The 18,383-nt window shown below is 32.4% G+C and overlaps 5 protein-coding genes and 2 pseudogenes across 7 annotated transcripts, besides 5 other annotated features; 3 read left to right on the plus strand and 4 right to left on the minus strand.

The window, feature by feature from the left end:
* Positions 1 to 1,402: 1,402 nt before the first annotated feature.
* Positions 1,403 to 3,341, minus strand: TVAGG3_0688240 (ATP binding; the record flags this gene model as incomplete). Its single annotated transcript, XM_001313261.1, has 1 exon — positions 1,452 to 3,341. One exon carries the CDS (start codon positions 3,339 to 3,341, stop codon positions 1,452 to 1,454), a length of 1,890 nt encoding a protein of 629 aa, XP_001313262.1.
* A 519-nt stretch (positions 3,342 to 3,860) lies between these two features.
* Positions 3,861 to 4,699: a mobile genetic element.
* A 105-nt stretch (positions 4,700 to 4,804) lies between these two features.
* Positions 4,805 to 4,833: a mobile genetic element.
* Positions 4,834 to 5,095: 262 nt separating this feature from the next.
* Positions 5,096 to 6,069, minus strand: TVAGG3_0688270 (annotated as a pseudogene). The gene has a single exon. A coding segment is annotated over exon 1 (974 nt).
* Positions 6,070 to 6,245: 176 nt separating this feature from the next.
* Positions 6,246 to 7,028: a mobile genetic element.
* A 273-nt stretch (positions 7,029 to 7,301) lies between these two features.
* TVAGG3_0688290 (RNA polymerase II transcription regulator recruiting protein) lies at positions 7,302 to 8,288 on the minus strand (the record flags this gene model as incomplete). Its single annotated transcript, XM_001313260.2, has 1 exon — positions 7,355 to 8,275. One exon carries the CDS (start codon positions 8,273 to 8,275, stop codon positions 7,355 to 7,357), a length of 921 nt encoding a protein of 306 aa, XP_001313261.1.
* Positions 8,289 to 9,202: 914 nt separating this feature from the next.
* Positions 9,203 to 9,317: a mobile genetic element.
* A 1,269-nt stretch (positions 9,318 to 10,586) lies between these two features.
* TVAGG3_0688310 (attachment subunit-related family) lies at positions 10,587 to 11,879 on the minus strand (the record flags this gene model as incomplete). Its single annotated transcript, XM_001313259.1, has 1 exon — positions 10,587 to 11,879. The coding sequence occupies one exon, from the start codon at positions 11,877 to 11,879 to the stop codon at positions 10,587 to 10,589; it is 1,293 nt and encodes a 430-aa protein (XP_001313260.1).
* Positions 11,880 to 12,349: 470 nt separating this feature from the next.
* Positions 12,350 to 14,306, plus strand: TVAGG3_0688320 (annotated as a pseudogene). The gene has a single exon. A coding segment is annotated over exon 1 (1,957 nt).
* A 524-nt stretch (positions 14,307 to 14,830) lies between these two features.
* Positions 14,831 to 15,616, plus strand: TVAGG3_0688330 (protein of unknown function, DUF4106 family; the record flags this gene model as incomplete). The annotated part of the gene is made up of 1 exon (XM_051242961.1): positions 14,831 to 15,616. One exon carries the CDS (start codon positions 14,831 to 14,833, stop codon positions 15,614 to 15,616), a length of 786 nt encoding a protein of 261 aa, XP_051089548.1.
* A 121-nt stretch (positions 15,617 to 15,737) lies between these two features.
* Positions 15,738 to 18,383: part of a mobile genetic element that runs on past the window's edge.
* Positions 17,660 to 18,193, plus strand: TVAGG3_0688350 (protein of unknown function, DUF4106 family; the record flags this gene model as incomplete). The annotated part of the gene is made up of 1 exon (XM_051242962.1): positions 17,660 to 18,193. One exon carries the CDS (start codon positions 17,660 to 17,662, stop codon positions 18,191 to 18,193), a length of 534 nt encoding a protein of 177 aa, XP_051089549.1.

The following is an 18,383-nucleotide window of genomic DNA, read 5'->3' on the forward strand; positions in this document are numbered from 1 at the left end:
TGATTGAGGAAGGAAGACTTTCCTATTTGGTTAGTATTATACTTGTTAGATGGGCTATTACAAGTACTAAAACCTGTTGGGCCACAATCAATTGCACAATTTATTAGAGTTACTGAAAAAGATTCGCATATATAAAAATAAACATTGCATTCATGTTGTAAAATCGCACAATTAGTCAAAGAAATTGAAGTTTTACCAACATAAAAAATTCCTTGAACATCTGACACTTTACAATTTACAACATTACAACTTTTCAAAATTCCTGGAGAAGAAACATATGCCAAGGTATGATATACTGCATGGGAAGCATTTTCGAATTCGCAGTACTTTATTTCTGTCGTAGTTGCATTAATAATTTCATAAAATGGATCAACAGGAGTCAAATTTTGACTTTCATTCGTATTACTGAGAGTTACGTTTCCGTTGATAAATTCAATCATATTATTTCCGTCACCTATTACACCGCAGTTGAATATTGTACTCAAATCGATTAAATTTATAGTAGAGGCGTCTTGAGAAACAATTTGATACGAAAAAACACCGCCGTTATCTCTACCAGAATTTTTCGACTCTGTAGCGCATACTTTTACTAATGCACATGAACCTTTTGTGCCAAAATAAATCGATCCTCCTTGATAAGAGGAATAACTACATTTTGTAAACCTACTTTCCTGAGAGAGTAATCTTGTTTGATATGAGTTGGATGATATGCAAATTGCTCGATTAATGAGACTATTAAACTCAGAATTATGAATAAAATAGTCTCCAGCTGATGTTCTTTCTACATAGCTTGAGGTTTTGTTATCTTCTACTAGAAAATAATTACTTTGAATCATTTTTTATGCATTTTAAATCATTGTAATATTGATTCTGGATATGAGTAAAATCTTGAGCATGCACAAAAAGTGACACTTCTTTTTTATCTATGGAGACGTTATTGCTTCTTTTCTGCTCATCACGCATGAACTAAAAGTAAATATTGTAAGAATCCAGTTCTTCTATTCAGTTAGTTGCTATATACTCAATCAATATCTATAGATAATAGCGATAATATGCACAAGATAATTTCACAAAAAAGTGACATTAAGTTTTTTCATCTTGTTCTTTTTCGTTATCTTTCGTAAGATTTCTTAATGGAAACATAAGTAATAAGCTTTATATAGAACATTATTTCCTATAAAAACATAATGTTTGAATGATTTACCATAGATTCTTTAACAAATGGTCTATTTTCAATCCAAAACAATTTCATGAAAACTTTTCTCTTTCAAAAAAGTGACAATTTTTGAAATTCGATTTTCATTTCTGTTTCCAATGATAAAGACATAATTATTCGATCACATGCATTTTAAACTACATGTCTAGTGGCAGAAAGTTTACCATAAGTACTTAAACTACATTATTTAGGTGTTTTAAAATAAATTAAAAATTTAGAACATAATATAGGATTTTTACAAGGATTTGAAATCTCTTTCGATTTCATCTAATATTTTTGGATGATTTTTATGATCAAATTCTTCCTGTGATTCATCATCAAGTTCATCAATTCTATTAAGCAAATCATTATAAGGCTTTTTATTTGAAGCCTTTCTTTTCTCTTTATTTACCTTTGATTTAAGATTATCCAATTTTTTCCTGAAATTATGTTCAAGAATATTCAAATCAACGTTCTCATCATTAGCTCTTCTGGATGATTGTATTTCCTCAGGTGAACATTGAAATTCGTTTGTTATTTTCACGAATTTTTCGAATCCTGTTGTTTTATCTGCTAATCTTACTTCCAAAATTCCATTTTCATCATATTTGAGGGTTGTTATTAAATGTTTTGCACTTTCAGGTATATTATCTACCTGTACTTTTATGATTCTTGAGAATTGTTTATCATCTTTTTTACCTTCAATGACGGAAAAGGACATTGAGTGTTTCCAAGGGTCATTTAGGACAGGAACATTATCTTCCAGTGGGAAAGGAGCTCCGTTAGGGAACACCCACCAAGGATTTCCATCTGCCATCATCATTCCAACGTAATTTGCAAGTTTGTCCTGGAAAATCGGTGCTGGTTTAGGTTTTGAAACTTTTCTAGTTTCAACTTTGTCACCAAGTTCTTTTCCTGATGCAAGTAATTTTGCAATATAATATGCGCCATCAGAAACTGAATGTTCGAAGCTTAATTTCTCAACAATGTTGATTGGTTTATTGAACACGATGCCGTATTTCTTACTGTCTTCGCCATTAAAGAATGAATTTAACATTTCAGCAACTAAAGGTGTTCTGCATGTTCCACCAATTGGAATAACAGCTGTAATTGAGTTAGGATCTATTTTGGCGCCTTTAATTGCTTTGGCTAAAACATCTTGGGCTTGATAAACTTTATCTTCAATTAAACTTTGGTATTTGCTTTGGATGATTTTCATATTCAAATCTATACCTTTCGCAAATGGCTGTACTACGATATCGTATCTTTTTGTTGCACTTAAAGCAATTTTACATTTTTCAACATTAAGCATGAGTAAATTAGCTGCTCTGTAGTTAATATCTGCATCAGTTACGTCTTTATACTGTTTTTTGAACTGTTCCTTGATATATTCATACAAAATATTATCAAAATCTTGGCCACCAAGGTCGCTATTGCCTTCTATGTATTTTACAACAAAGTCATTGTTATTAAAAACTACAACGGAAACATCTAAAGTACCAGCACCGAAGTCGAAAACTATAATTGTTTGATTTTCCCTTAAAGTCACTTCATCAAGGGATTGTTTATATGCAAATGCGGCGGCTGTAGGTTCATTAACAAGTCGTAAACAGTTAAGGCCTGCTTTCTGTGCAGCATTTTGAGTTGCTCTTCTTTGATTTGTATTGAAATTTGCAGGGACTGTAATAACACATGCATCTATTTGGGAACCATGACATTTAGCGAATGTTTCTCTTACGAAGCCTAAAAGATCGGAAGAAACATCTTCTGGTTTTTTGTAGTAAGTTTTATTGTAATCTTCAAATGTAATCTTGTAAAGAGGTTTATTATCTTGATTAACTATATCTACCTTGTCCTTGTGTATTTTAATGAACTCTTGAACTTTTTCATGATCAAAATTTCTTCCAAGTAGTCTTTTGGCTCCAAATAGTAACTTTTTATTGTAGCTTGCAGCTAAATCTCTAATAGTAGGACCCATTGCATTGGATATATTCTTTTTATCTTCATCATATTGTTCAAATATATAAGAAGGTAAAAGAGAAGCACCATTAAATCTTAATATCTCTGGGCTACCATTCTGCTCAAATGTACAAGATGTATTTGATGTACCTAAATCAATACCTACAATAACATTTCCTGAAATCATTTTTAATAAAAAAATAAAAAAAAAATCTCATGGCATTTTTTTTTGATAGGACCAATATTAAAAGTAATCAATAATAAGTTGTTTAGATGGAAGGAATTGCATAGTGAAAATATTACAAGTCACTGCTTGAAGTATACATAAGTTAAATAACATTTTCTTCGATTTTGAGTTTTTCTGGATTATAAGCTGAAAGTTCAATTTGATAATAAGAAATATAGAATCTTTTCATCTAATAGTTATATAATGTACTTAGCAAAGCTAAATGCTGTCAATATTCACAATATTCAATATAGCCCTTCGTTGGATTTCAATTGATACATATCCTTTTTGTTAGTACTGTTTGGATAGAGAGCAATAATCGCTCGAGATTCAATTGGCTTTTTAAACTACTAACTGATATTATTGAAATTAATTAATTCAATGAAAAAAAAATTATGAGTCAATTAAACTTTTATTCATATGATATAATATTGACGAATTTAAATTTGAATGCAATTTTACGATGTAAAATTAAGATTGTTATAGACCGAAAATAGATTTTTTCAGTTTTCTCTTCAAATAATTGAAAGAATGATACTATTATAGGTTTATTATATTATATAGCATATAATCATGCTATAGCCGAAAATTATAAGTTTTGAGAAGATTGAATATAACACAAATAAATTTGAATGTAAGTTAAATTGCTTGTTGTTTTTAATAGCTATTTAATGAGAAATCCAATATTGCAAAATTCAAATTGAATGATTGAAAGAACAGAAAAAGTCATTCTTTTCAATTTCGAATATGTTTCATTGTATTTATACTTATATGGCAAATAAGATATTTAAACTTGATTTTTGAAGGAAAATTCACAAAATTGAATAAATTCAAATAATTTTTATTCAAAAATAAACTAGTTATTTGAGTTTAATACTAATTATCTATTCAAACTACAAAGTTTGTAATTTAAAATATTTTGTGAGATCAGATTGAATTAATTCAAGGCTCTTTTCAATTAATATTAATGACCATATTACGCATTTTCGAACATTCTAAACCAAATATATAAAAATGGGAGACGAATGTTAAATTTGCTAGACATGGGGGAGTTGTTTACCGAGTTTTAGCTCTTATCTCTAACAAAAAATTAATTTTTAAAAAAATGACCGAATACGTTTCACAGCGAGAAAAAAATAAAAGGCAAGATAGAATTTTCTAGACATAAAGAAGTTGTTTACCGAGTTTTAGCTCTTATCTCTAACAAAAAATTAATTTTTAAAAAAAAGACCGAATACGTTTCACAGCGAGAAAAAAATAAAAGGCAAGATAGAATTTTCTAGACATAAAGAATTTGTCTACCAAGTGTCAGCTGTTACTTCTTCTCAATACTGATATAAAATAAAAATCTTTATTATTTATTTAACCTTTATTGTTTCATTAAACTTCATTTATTTTATATTATAGTTTTATTTTTTTAGCTACTTGTAAAATAATCTAATTTTATATCATCATTTTACCGGATTATTCTTCAGTACATCAATTGTGTATCTAAAATAATATCACTATCCTTATTCTGTTTTTTCCAAAATTCTTTTAAATATCTTTTTTAGTTAGATTACTTTATACTTTTTACTTTTATTTTTTAATTTCAAAAAAAAATTTGGTGATTGTTCTATTCTGTTACAATGTGCATTATCATATTCTAATGAATTATTCATTACATACATTTAAAAAAACTTGTTAAAAATGAAATTAAAAAATTATGTTTATTATTACGCTGTGAATGTGTCAACAGCGGTCATGCCTGTATCTGTATCCCATATTTGCCACAACCTTTCTGTATCTGCATTTGTGTATTTCGGTTTCAGCTGATACATTTGATTTGGCGTGTAATTTGTTCCAGTTAATGGATTAATTGGGAGATCTTCATGCGGTGTGTTATTATTGTACTCCCAAATAAAGGCAGAAATAGCCTGAATGCTTTGGCAGCGCTCCAACGTCGGCCAGAATCTCTCAATCTTCCCATTTTGGTAGGGAGAATGAGAGTCTGTATGCCGCCATTGGACGCCCCAAAGATCAAGTAGATCTTGAAAGGCGCCCCTATTTTCTGAACCGTTGTCGGTCCAGAAACAATAAGGGGCGCCAAATTCAATGAAGGCGGAAGCCGCAACGTTCGCTGTCGTCGCTGCCAGCATATCTGGTATTTGTATACACGCTAGGACTTTGCGGCTAAAATCGTCGATTATGCCATAAATATACTGGCCACGAACACCCTAAAATAATGAACATCTGCGTGCCAGATAAGATTGGGTGAAAGCGCCCAATATCTTACTGCTGTTTCTGGCCCGGCATGCTCTAATCGCGTCTTGGTGAAATGATTTTCTTTGAAGTATCTGCGTACTTCTCTATAAGATACATCAATTTGTTGTAATTTCAAACGTTTCCATTGTTTTGTTTGACCACAGGGAAAGGCCCAGTGGTCATGTATCACAGCAAGAGCTTTGATTTGGTCGTAGGGATTGACCCTACGACCTTTCTTGCCTTTAGGCAATGGGATATTTTGTAAGCTAAATTGATTTTGTAAAAAAGATTTTGAAACATCTAAATATTTGAAATCATTTGATTGAAGGGTTGGGGCGATGGGAACATGGGTGCAAGCTTCTTCCCATGTCATTTTACCTTCTTCAATCTGATTGGAAATACCAATTAGGTAAATTCGATCGACATACCCTTTGTAAGGATTCATTCTAATGAAGTACGTTAACAATCAAAATATTCTATAAGTGTCTAGTATGGAATTCAAAAAGAATAAAGAAAATGGTAACGTAAATAACGTATTATGAAATAATTTATAATTAAAATGAAAAAAAGAAAAAATAATAAGTAAAGTGACTGGAAATGAAAATTAAAATCAGTGTACAGTTTTATTTTTTTCTCGCTGTGAAACGTATTCGGTCATTTTTTTAAAAATTAATTTTTTGTTAGAGATAAGAGCTAAAACTCGTAAACAACTTCTTTATGTCTAGAAAATTCTATCTTGCCTTTTATTTTTTTCTCGCTGTGAAACGTATTCGGTCATTTTTTTAAAAATTAATTTTTTGTTAGAGATAAGAGCTAAAACTCGGTAAACAACTCCCCCATGTCTAGCAAATTTAACATTCGTCTCCCATTTTTATATATTTGGTTTAGAATGTTCGAAAATGCGTAATATGGTCATTAATATTAATTGAAAAGAGCCTTGAATTAATTCAATCTGATCTCACAAAATATTTTAAATTACAAACTTTGTAGTTTGAATAGATAATTAGTATTAAACTCAAATAACTAGTTTATTTTTGAATAAAAATTATTTGAATTTATTCAATTTTGTGAATTTTCCTTCAAAAATCAAGTTTAAATATCTTATTTGCCATATAAGTATAAATACAATGAAACATATTCGAAATTGAAAAGAATGACTTTTTCTGTTCTTTCAATCATTCAATTTGAATTTTGCAATATTGGATTTCTCATTAAATAGCTATTAAAAACAACAAGCAATTTAACTTACATTCAAATTTATTTGTGTTATATTCAATCTTCTCAAAACTTATAATTTTCGGCTATAGCATGATTATATGCTATATAATATAATAAACCTATAATAGTATCATTCTTTCAATTATTTGAAGAGAAAACTGAAAAAATCTATTTTCGGTCTATAACAAGGTAAAATTAAGATGTTATTTGGCTATACCATAGAATGACAAATATCTTTTCACCGATATTATTTTATTTTCAATCACATTTATATACAAATTCAATCCAACCGCTATTCTAAAAGAAAAAATTCTGAAAATAATTAACAATTTTGAATTTTCTCAAAATTTTCAAACAAATAAATCATCTTAATATGAATAATAATATATCAAGTAATACGATTTTAACATTTCGTAAATCTTGAAATGTAAATATTGAAAGTGAATTTCATGTTTTGAAAAAATGCTATGTAAATAAATTAAATTATTACAGTTTACAAGCTAAAAATAGATTTAATGTTGGTCGTGCTGGAAATTTATCAAGAAATTATCCAATTCATTAGAATTTGTATTATTTTGCTGATTAATTGGGGATGAATTCATTTCTGGCGTTTCTCCCATTGGAACCATACCCTGTGCCTGCATCTGCGGTTGTTGATAAACATAAGTATGTATAACTTGTATAACAGGCATAGAATATCTGTGTTGAAATTGCATTGGAGTAATTTTCGGCTGCTGAAGAGGAATTGCAGCTGAATCCATTGCGCGATTCTGCATCATTGATGGGAATGCAACGCGATGAATTTCTTGATTTGCAGGATTATCTTTGCTTATCTGTGAATATCTATAACGGCATTGAACATCTGAGCGGTTACCCATGTACTCTGCAATTTTTGTCCAAGAATGATCTCCAAACCTGGCAACTAAGTTCAGAAGAAGTTGATCTTCATTTTGTTCCCAAGTTTCCTTGCAAATTCTTGGATTAAGGCAGCGAGTCCAACGTTGAGCGCATTGAGCGCGGCTGCGATTATTTCCAACAAACTTGGAAATGAGCGCCCAGTTATCAATTCCGAAGCGGTATATTGCAGCTAAAAGACGATTATCTTCATACGTTGACCATTTTTGCATCTTTCGACGATTCTTGCCATCAGGGTCATCTGGAAGCTCTTGATTTTTAATTGGCTGATCCGGAATTTTAATTACATCTCGTATTTTATCAATTGCTGTGGAACTTCCAGTGATCTTAATAAATCTGTCACGCGCTGATTCGTATGTAATACGTTTTTGAATGTAATCTTTCATGATTGCTATTAAATCATTTCTTGCTTCGATATTAATTCCAGGAACTTGTCTATCGATAAGTGGGATGCTATATTCAAATAGAGGTTTCTCTGTAAATGGAGCTAAGCTCGCCTCAAAATGTACATGAGCCATAGCTTAATCTTTTTTTAGGGCTTTGAAAAATTTTCAAATTGAATTTTTTTGAGTCTAAAAAAAATTTCCTCTGAAACATATTTTATTTTAGCCACCAAATAGAAAACTATTAACTATTTCTATTGACAATTTATTCAGAATTCACTCAGAAAAGAGAATGCTAAGAAAATCTTGTTATCTAAAAATATATTTCCCAAAATTAGCAGTTAATTCGATCGCCGGTTATTTGCTTTCAATTTTATACTATCCTCAGAAACATTGGCTTCATAATTTCATAGCGCCATTCTTTTAGTTGGGCAATATAACAGAAAACGGAGTTTGATCGAGTTATTGTTTCGGCTCACAAAATCATAACCAAAATAATTGAATGAACCTATTATTTCTCATATTTCTACCGTATTGCTAGATACATATTTTTTTAACAATTTTATTTTAATTATTATGTAAACTACATAAAATATTTGTTGAAAAAAAGCAATACGTTGGAAAGAATCATTGACTAAAATAGATTGAATCTAATTACATAATATGACGTAATAAGGCAAAACGCATCTTCTAATAAACCTTAGAATCATCGGTTTTCAAAGAGTTAGTTTTGAATCAATGCTATTTTTCCTATCAAGGCAATCTTTATCAAACAATGAGAATCTTTGAACGTATGCATAGTCTTAGTCCCAACAAATAAGACTATTGGTATATCCTTGTTTCAATTAAAAATCAGTCAATGTTCTCGGGTATGTAAAATTAGTTAGCTATTGTGTACCATCCTAATATTAATCCTTTTTAAGCATTTCGTTTATTGAATTAATATATCAATCAATCCTCTCAAAATATTGCATGAGCACGAATTTTTAACAGAATTGCTACCAAGTCTTGTGCTTTTTGTTCTGTGAAATCAAAATTTTGAATGTAATATTAAGGGCGCGTAAAGGGTTGGCGTCCTAACGCGTCCTGATGTAAACTATTCAATTTTTGAGAAGTGTACACCATAATTGAATAGTTTATGGCGTCCTGAAAGGAGATTTCAATGGGTATGGCGTCCTAAAAAAATAGAAGAAAATGATTTTTTCTCGATTTTTCTAGAAATTGAATTTTTTAAAAAAGAAAAAAATCAAAACGTATACATTCAAGAAAGACCATAAATGAAGATTTTTCTATTTTTTTTTTCATTCTAAAACATCTTTTTTTGGATAATTTTTTTTTTAATAAATATGTAAGAAAGATTGAAGAAAAAGTAAATTTACTTTAAGAAAATTCGTTTTACACGATGTAAGACCCATAACAACTATAAATATTCAATTATTTAAAATAAAAAAAGAAAAACAGATTAAATGTATCTCACATCAAAATCCATTGACCTAAGGATGTTAAGTTTCTGTTTTTAAAAGTTGATATTTTTTTTTTAATTTTAAGAAAATTAATAGCATGTTATTAGACAATAGGAGTGTAATGATATTGACTAAACAGAAATGAGAGAATAGAGATATAATTTTGATAAGCAATATTGCGAACAAATTCTGAAGTAAAATCGCGATCAATAATTGAAAATTACGATCATGTACTGAAAAATGACGATCGAATTGAATGAATAGAATTATATCTAAGAAAAAATAAATTGTATTTAGAAGATGAACAAAGAAAAGTGTATGCTAAAAATCATTTAACAATAAATGGAAATAAAACGAAATTGTTAAAAGAAAAAAATGAAAATTGTTAAGGGTGCACACGAGAGGATCATGTAAACTTCAGAATTTAGAACCTTATTTTTAGGCATTATCTTGGCTACCTATTTAGGCTCGAAAAGCAAAAAATATCAAAAAATACAACTTGACTCCATTATGACCCTTTCATGGAGGTAGTTTTTATCCGCTAGTATTTTCCCTTTGAATCTCTTTACAATTCGAAATCAAATTCAAACCTCAGTAGAAGAAAGGAAGAATCGACTTACTACGGTTGTAATACGAATAAATACATATATTTAATTATTTTTATTTACATAATAATTGTTTGAAGCTCATATTCCAACAAATTTTTAAATAAAAACATTAAAATGTTGAAAATGTTCATATATTTTAATAGGGTTTTGGCACTTTATTGAGGAATTACTACATACATAGTCGAACTGAACTTGATATTTTGAAATTTAAATTATTTATCAAAATTAAAATTTAACTTGAAATTTATAATTATTTAGTCATATTTTGCATAATTCTAAAAAAAAAAAAGTGGGGCTTCCAGGGGCTGCGCCCCTTCTAGCCCCTAAAAAACCTAGAGGAGAACTAAAAAATTATATAGTAAAAAATTAAAGTTTTTATTCGATAAGAACGACATCGCTATCGTTTTCTTCTTCCTCCTCTTCTTCATAGTCAGTATCTGATGGCTCTTTGTCAGCCACATGACCAGCAACAAATATTGAGACAAATTGTTTCTTTGGTTTTGTTAGCAGGAACTTTTGATGGTCGTAGAACACGAATTCTACATTTTGAAAATGTTGTGCTGAGTATTCTGTGAAATGGGAAATTGGAATTGGTTCTCCCATGCCAAAACCAGCAATGGACGCGAACAAAACATCGTCTTCGACTCTTGCAGGTTTGTCAATTGCAACAGTAGTTATGATGTGAGGTTTTCCTTCACATCCTGCAAGAGATTGTACATGATAGATTGCTTTTTCTTCTCCCTCAGGAACTGAAAGTGTGAAATGGAATGAGAGTTCTCCATATTCATTTGCTTCTTCGTAATAGTTGTATGTTGTAGGATACACCAATTGAAATTTTCCTATTCTTGTTTCCCTCAGGTGTTGTCTATATTGCTTGGGAAAACATAAAATAAATTGCTCTATAGCTTGTGTTGCTATTAGATTGGTTGTAACTGGTAATTTTGAGGCGAAAAGGTCTACAAGAACACCGGGATTTTTTATGTCGTTTTCAATTGGTTTAACAGATTCTATGACTTTGTTAAACATTTCACTATAATCTGAGTTGTCTTCGACTCCCCAATTGTTAAGAAGTTTATACAACAATTTCAGTCTTTTCATGGCGTATTTTCTTTGAATGGATTCGGGTAGCGAGAGGTTACAGTCGTCGCTTTGTGTTTCGTTACTCGAATATTGTTCAAGAGAAATTAAATCTTGAAATTGTGCTCTTGTTAACATACTTGTAGAACTATGTGAAACTTGTTCTGGTGCTGGTTGTAAATCTGTTTCAGATGTTTCTGTTGTGTTTTGAGAAGAAGAAGAACTCAAATTGTTGGACAATTTGTCTTGAATTGTAGAACTATGTGAAACTTGTTCTGGTGCTGTTTGGACAACTGTATCTGTTGTGTTTTGAGAAGAAGAACTCAAATTGTTGGACAATTTGTTTGCAATTGTATGAGGAAGTTGCTTTGGTATTATAGGAGGTCGTAAGGGTTTTGAGAATGGTGAGACATAAGTTGTAGGAACTTTAACTGCAGAGGTAGTCGACGAATTGTTTGCAATTGTATGAGGAAGTTGCTTTGGTATTATAGGAGGTTGTAAGGGTTTTGAGAATGGTGAGACATAAGTTGTAGGAACTTTAACTGCAGAGGTAGTCGACGAATTGTTTGCGACACTTTTTCTTCCTTCCATTATGAAAAATAAACTGTTTTTTTCGGACTACTCATAGAAAAGTTTAAAATAAACGGTTTTTACCAACGGAGACCCCCTCTATTTTTTTATTTTATTTAATAGTTACCGTTGGCAAACCGTTCCATCTCAAATATTGAATGAACTATAAACGTTTTTTGTTTTCTATATATACTTTTTTGTCCAACGGTAAAACTTTTTACACAACGGTTTTTGAGAGTCGTCGCTGTTGACTTTTTTGTAGAACACTCAAAATAGTATAACTTTGTCCGGACAAGTAAGGGTCTATCGTCGCTACAGGAAAAGTTACAGGCGTTCCAAGGAAGTATACTTTGAGAAGCCTTTTCTCCTTATAGAATGAGATAGGACGGTTATTTTACAAAATTGACAACACTTTGACCGAGTAGTTTTTTGTGCTGAACAAAAAGTGTCATATAAACATCTGTCAAAAACCGTTTTTTACTTCACTTAAAATGCCACGTAAGCTACGTAAGAATATACGTAAGAGGAAGGGAGCATTGAAACATCCAATAGTAAAACTAACACCACAACAACAGTTGCAACAACAAATTATGAATGACCCCACTATGTTGCAACAAATGTCAAGCAACCCTATGCTTTTAAACCGAGTTATTGGTGCACAGAGTGGAGGTTTAAGAGCGGCACTTTTAGCGAAAATGGCAGGCTATGGTGGAGCTGCAGACGGAACAGCTTATAACCCTCAAAGTCAAATGAATTTGAGTTCACTCAAAAATCAAATAACAGATGTCAAAAAGTCAAACATAGACATACAGAAACAAATAAGTGAAAACGAAAAGAAACTAGAATATGACAGACACACAAAGAAACTCAATGAGTTAAACGTAGAGAAAAAGAAGAAAGAAGAACAACTGAAAGAACTAAGTACAGAGGAATATGCGAAAAAAGTGTCAGAAAAAGCAGCAGAAGTAGCAAAAATGGAACAAGATGTTATAAATTTGAAAAACCATACTACTCAATATAAAGTACTGAAAGATGAAGAGATAAAACAAAAAGCCCTGAAGACATATATGGATAGCGATGAGTATAAAAAAGAAGTTGAAGCAAATGTAAAGGCAGAAAAACTTTTACAGTTGCAAAACCAAACCGTACAGTATGAAAACTTAGCACAAGAAAGTAAAAATAACGACGCAGCCATGCAAAAGGCAATGAAAAGCGCAGAATATATAAAAGCTAATAATGACTGGTTAGATGCCCAAGCCAACGCTAAAGCAGCCCAACTTATAGGGTCAATAAGGACAAAAATACAAGCGGATGAAGACAGTTCAAATGAAGCTTTAATGAATGCTGACTTTAAGAACGCCTTCGAAGCTCTTCATAGTAAGGTGAAACTAGTGAACGACTTCTCATCTGGAAAGAAACTGAAGTCTGAAGGTTTCGACAAAGAGTTAAGAGAAGTAGCACAAAATATGACGAAAATAACAGATGCAGCAACGAGACAGGCAGTTCAAAGTGCCTATGACGCCGTTAGAGCAACTGTTGTGGAAAGTCAAGAAAAAGAGTTACAACAGACCAAAACAGACCTAGTAAATGCTTTCTTAAAAACGAAAAGTCAGGTAGGACATTATGCTGCAGATGGAACATATGTGCCAGCTGGTGGAACTTATATACCAGCTGGTGGAACTTATATACTAGCTAGTGGAACTTATATACCACCAAACCCTCCAAGAGAAGCACCTGCACCAGGACTACCTAAAACATTTACATCGTCACATGGACACAGACACAGGCATGCACCAAAACCAACACAACAACCAACACAACAACCAACAGTTCAAAATCCAGCACAACAACCAACAGTTCAAAATCCAGCACAACAACCAACAGTTCAAAACCTGCACAACAACAACCACAACCAGCACACAACCAACAGTTCAAAACCTGCACAACAACAACCACAAACAGAGCAAGGACATAAAAGAAGTAGAGAACAAGGAAACCAAGAATTCTTAAAAATGCTTAAGGAAATTATGGTTACCCAGATACTCTTGACTTTAGTGACAGATATAAAGAAGCTATTAGAAAGTTCAAGGAAGGAAATACTGACCCGAACCTATTTAGCTTTATGGTTCAGCACCAAATGGGATATAATTTCAAACCTGGAAAATACAAGCTCGCTAAGGGATATGATTTAATAGCATATCATCCAAATGACATGATGAATTTACTCCGAGATATTTGGTGTCAGAGATAAATGATAATTCAACTATCTTCATGAAACGCGTAAAAAATAGAGACGGAACGAAAGAAGAAAGGGTTATGAATGCGGATGGCTTAAATAGGGAACTTGTTAAAAACGGTCTCGGAATATATGAAATGCCAGCAGATGAGGTACAAGAAACTCCACAGGAAGAAGTTCAGATACAACCAGACATGGAAGAAATAGTTCAGCAACAACAGCTAGAAGAGCCTGAAGGAAACGAACAAGTCCCTCCTTTGGAAACTAACTTCACAGAACTAGATGAAGATTTGGAACAGCCGAAAAATCTTGACCCTCAACAAGAGTATGCGGAGAATATGGAATCTTTCCAAGAGTCTAAGAAAAATTCAGCTGACATAGTAGAAGAATATCGAAAAATGTTCGCCGACATACAAAAGACTCCAACATCAGATGAAAATATTCAGCATAGAATGGAAGTACTGAAAAAAATGTACGCAAATACAACAATCCTTTTTACTTACGACCATATAACGTTCAATCTTTGGCTGAACTCGGTGAAAATAAAAGGTTAAATTTCAACAAAACATATAGAAATGAAACATTGTTTAAAGTTCATTCAGAACCTAACCAATATGGAAACAAACCTACTTTTGTTTCTGCAGACTATGGAACTACAATGAGATGGGGTCATAAAGCTAATCCGGATAGGTGGTTCATAAACTTACAACCACAATTCCAAGAAGTTGTAGACGCAATGGAAGTGAATGGTGAACCAGATATAGCTGGTATTTTCAGCGCGGCTTTAATGCCATTGAAAGATATGAAACATGCAGATATTTTGGACCAGTATGAAATGAACATGGCTGATGGAAATATAACACCTGACGTTCTAGAACATTTATCTCAAAGAACTACACAGAACCATAGAGATGGTATATTTGGTGAAGAGTTTAGAAAGAAAGTTAGGGAGATAGAAGGAAGAGAACCTATTGTACATGACCTTGCAAACGAAAGTTTACAAAATGTCATAAAAACTTACTTTGCAGACAATGAACTGAGAAGGGATGAATATTTAAGAAAACTCAAATGGACAGTACCAAATGAAATGTTAGTATTGAAAAACATGTTCCTTGACAAAATAAAACCAACTACAGAAATAAATGACGCAAGACTGAAACATTGGGTAAAAGCTTTCCCATTCACAAAAGATATTATTGGTAACATGGAAAGAAAACCAGAATGGCTACAAAAACATATATTTGGAAACGAGCTTATTCCATATGGACAAGCTCTGTTTGAAGAGCTTGAACCGGAAACTCAGGAAAGAGTCATGCAAACAATACGCGAAGACTCAAATACAAACTATGACAAAATCTTTCTAGGATATAGGTTACCTGAGATGGGCGACCAGAGCCCAAAGGCAAAAAGGACACGTGAAATTTACAACATACTAGGTGAACATGAGGCAAAGATGCAACAACTTGAAGCAGAGGGCAAGTTACCAAAAGCGACACCAAAGAAGAAGAGTAGAACAAAGTAAAGCTTGGTACGAGTGGGTTCTATTATGACAAATAAATTCAACTATTCTATATTTTTACCCATATGAAATGTACGCCGCTCAGAATATAACGCCAACAGTTTTGGATGCCATGAACGGAAATGTTTCCGAATGGTATAACGAATGCGACAATGCCATTAGAAGGTCAGAAATAGTTCCTGGAACTTACGAATATACAACTGCTGTTTCTTATGGAAACGTAGGTGAGTTTGGAGAAGGTTCTTCAACAACAGTAGATATTGCTTGCGACAGGTTTCATATTATTTCTATTGACAACTCATTCTTATACGTGGAACAAGACATTGAAATAAAACCTTCTGCCAAGTTGTCTGACAAGAAAGGTTGCAATGGAATTTTCTATGTCGGATACCAATATGCTCCAGAAGTTTTCATGGGATATAAGATATATTCTAACTCTGACTTAGTTCAAACAGTAACATGGGCAAACTATGAATGGTTCGCTTTGAGAAACTCAGTACAACCACAAGCTAGAGAACAAACAGACCAGTATGCAAATATTGAGAAAATAAGAAGACTTGACCCTAACGTTCCAGGAGTTTATGTTAACCTTTCTGGTTCAGATGGAACTGCTGCCACTAAAGTAAAACTGAAACTTAGAGTTCCTTTGTCATCTTTCCTCATCTTCAGGTTTTTAAGATACTTGCCAAACTGGGCAGGAAAAATTTCTATGAACTTACTCCAAGCAAAAATAACTTAGTCATTGCACCAACACAAGACCCATTCAGCATTACTGTAGCTGGAACTGGTGGAGCCAAGTTCTGTGACTTTTGCAAAGACAAAGTTGACTTAGACTTTGGTTTCTCAAACTTCAACAATGAAGTAAACTATTATTTCAATGCTGCTGGAACTGCTTGGGACCCAGTTAAGTTCACATGCGAAAAGTTTGAATGCAAGAGAATAGAAAGCAGACTTGCAGTCTATATGTTGGACCCAGATATTTCAAATGCTTTAGCTGCCAAATATATTGCAGTTCCACTTATGTTCCCTATACACCAAATATCTGTCAAAGACTTTGCAGGTGAAGTTGGAAACCAAAGTGCTGACCCAGGTGCAAGAACAGATATTGCTTTAACAACTGCAATGAAACATGCAGATACTATGTTTGTACTGTTCAGACGAACTATAAATGACTATTCTTGTTTCTACAACCCCGGTATTAAATATCATATAAACATAGATGGCAAATATTATCCAAGAGAAGAATATTCTACAGTTGAGGATATGAGGTCATACAACTTGACATTAGATGCTATGAACTTTAACAACAACTTCACAACAACCATTAACCCTGAAATGCAAAGTTCTATTATGCCATATGTGAAAGTATGGACTCATACAGGAGGTCAAAAAACTCAATATACAAATGGAGACCGTTCAAACTTTTGGCTTGGCATTCCATTTGCTGACTCAGAAGACTTTATGGGTGGTATTTCAACTGTTGGTACTGTACAAATACAATATACTGGTGACAGAGACGGTCCAGATGAACTGAGAGCAAAGAAGTTTACAAAACCAATAGCACTTTTCACGGAAGATGCTCTTTTGAAGATTCGTTCGATGAAACCTGCTGGGGCTCCTCAGATTGGCATAACGACAGCTTCCATCGAGCAGATTTTGGCAGCAGGTCAGTAAGTTGTTCTTGAACTGACTTCTCTCCGTCAAATATTGACAGTACGCCAGTTTTGACATAATATTGTAAGATAAACTTACCTTTAGAAATATCTGTAAGTTTTGTTGTTATATTTTTGTCTGTCAAGAACTTTCACCATTTCAGTTATACCAACTTTCTTTGCTTTATGAAATATTTTGGTTCAGCAAGATATTGCTATTCTATAACATTTACCATTGTTTGTATAAAGAACTATTCTGTCAATGTATTTGTATTGTTTGTGTGTGTAAACTTTTTTGCTTCAATTCGAAGAGATACTCGAATACGTCCATCTTTTTATTCTAAGTAAAATGTCATTTCCGAAAAATAGAAGCGTAAGTGTTTCAAAAGGTTTAATGGCGGTGGCAGATGTGAAGTTAAATTCACCAACTCAAACAAACAGTCAAAGTGTTGTTGTCAATGTCAAAGACAGAGATGTTGAAGTGGGGAAACCATACGAAGACGAAGATGGTATAACAATTGTTCCTGTAAAAGAACCAACATATCCTGAAGTTAGCAGAGACTTAAGTTCTGTTGCAGATATTCGAAACGACTACCAACAACTGAAAGACAAACTTCAAACTCAGGAGAAGATTTGTCAAGCTTTAAGTATAATGTTAAACTTGGTCGAACACAACCCTGTAAAAGTGAACTCATATGTCATTGCACCTCATGAAGTTTTGAAAGAACTATTGAAACTTTTGACAGAGGCAGACGATATAAACATCAAAGAAATAGAACCCGACATTAGTTGCTGTGGTGTTTCATATAATGTCATTGACAAGATATACGTTATGAAAGGAGGTGAAACGTTGAACTTAAAGTATAGTTTCCCAGACGTCATAAAAATATTTGACGACCACAACATTTCATTAAAATTTATTTGCTAAGTAAAAATGTCAAAACTTCTTGAAAGATGTTTGAAGAAAAATAATATAGACTTTATTTCATGTAAAGGACTTTACACACTTTTGAACGATATGAAAGACCCTGTTTTGTTTGTTCGTGTAGACAAAGGAAAGTTCTATGTCTTTACAAAATATTTGAACTTCTTAGACAGAGAACTTCAAGAAACGCCAT

This window comes from Trichomonas vaginalis, chromosome III (genome assembly GCF_026262505.1).
Source record: "Trichomonas vaginalis G3 chromosome III, whole genome shotgun sequence".
NCBI lineage: Eukaryota > Parabasalia > Trichomonadida > Trichomonadidae > Trichomonas > Trichomonas vaginalis.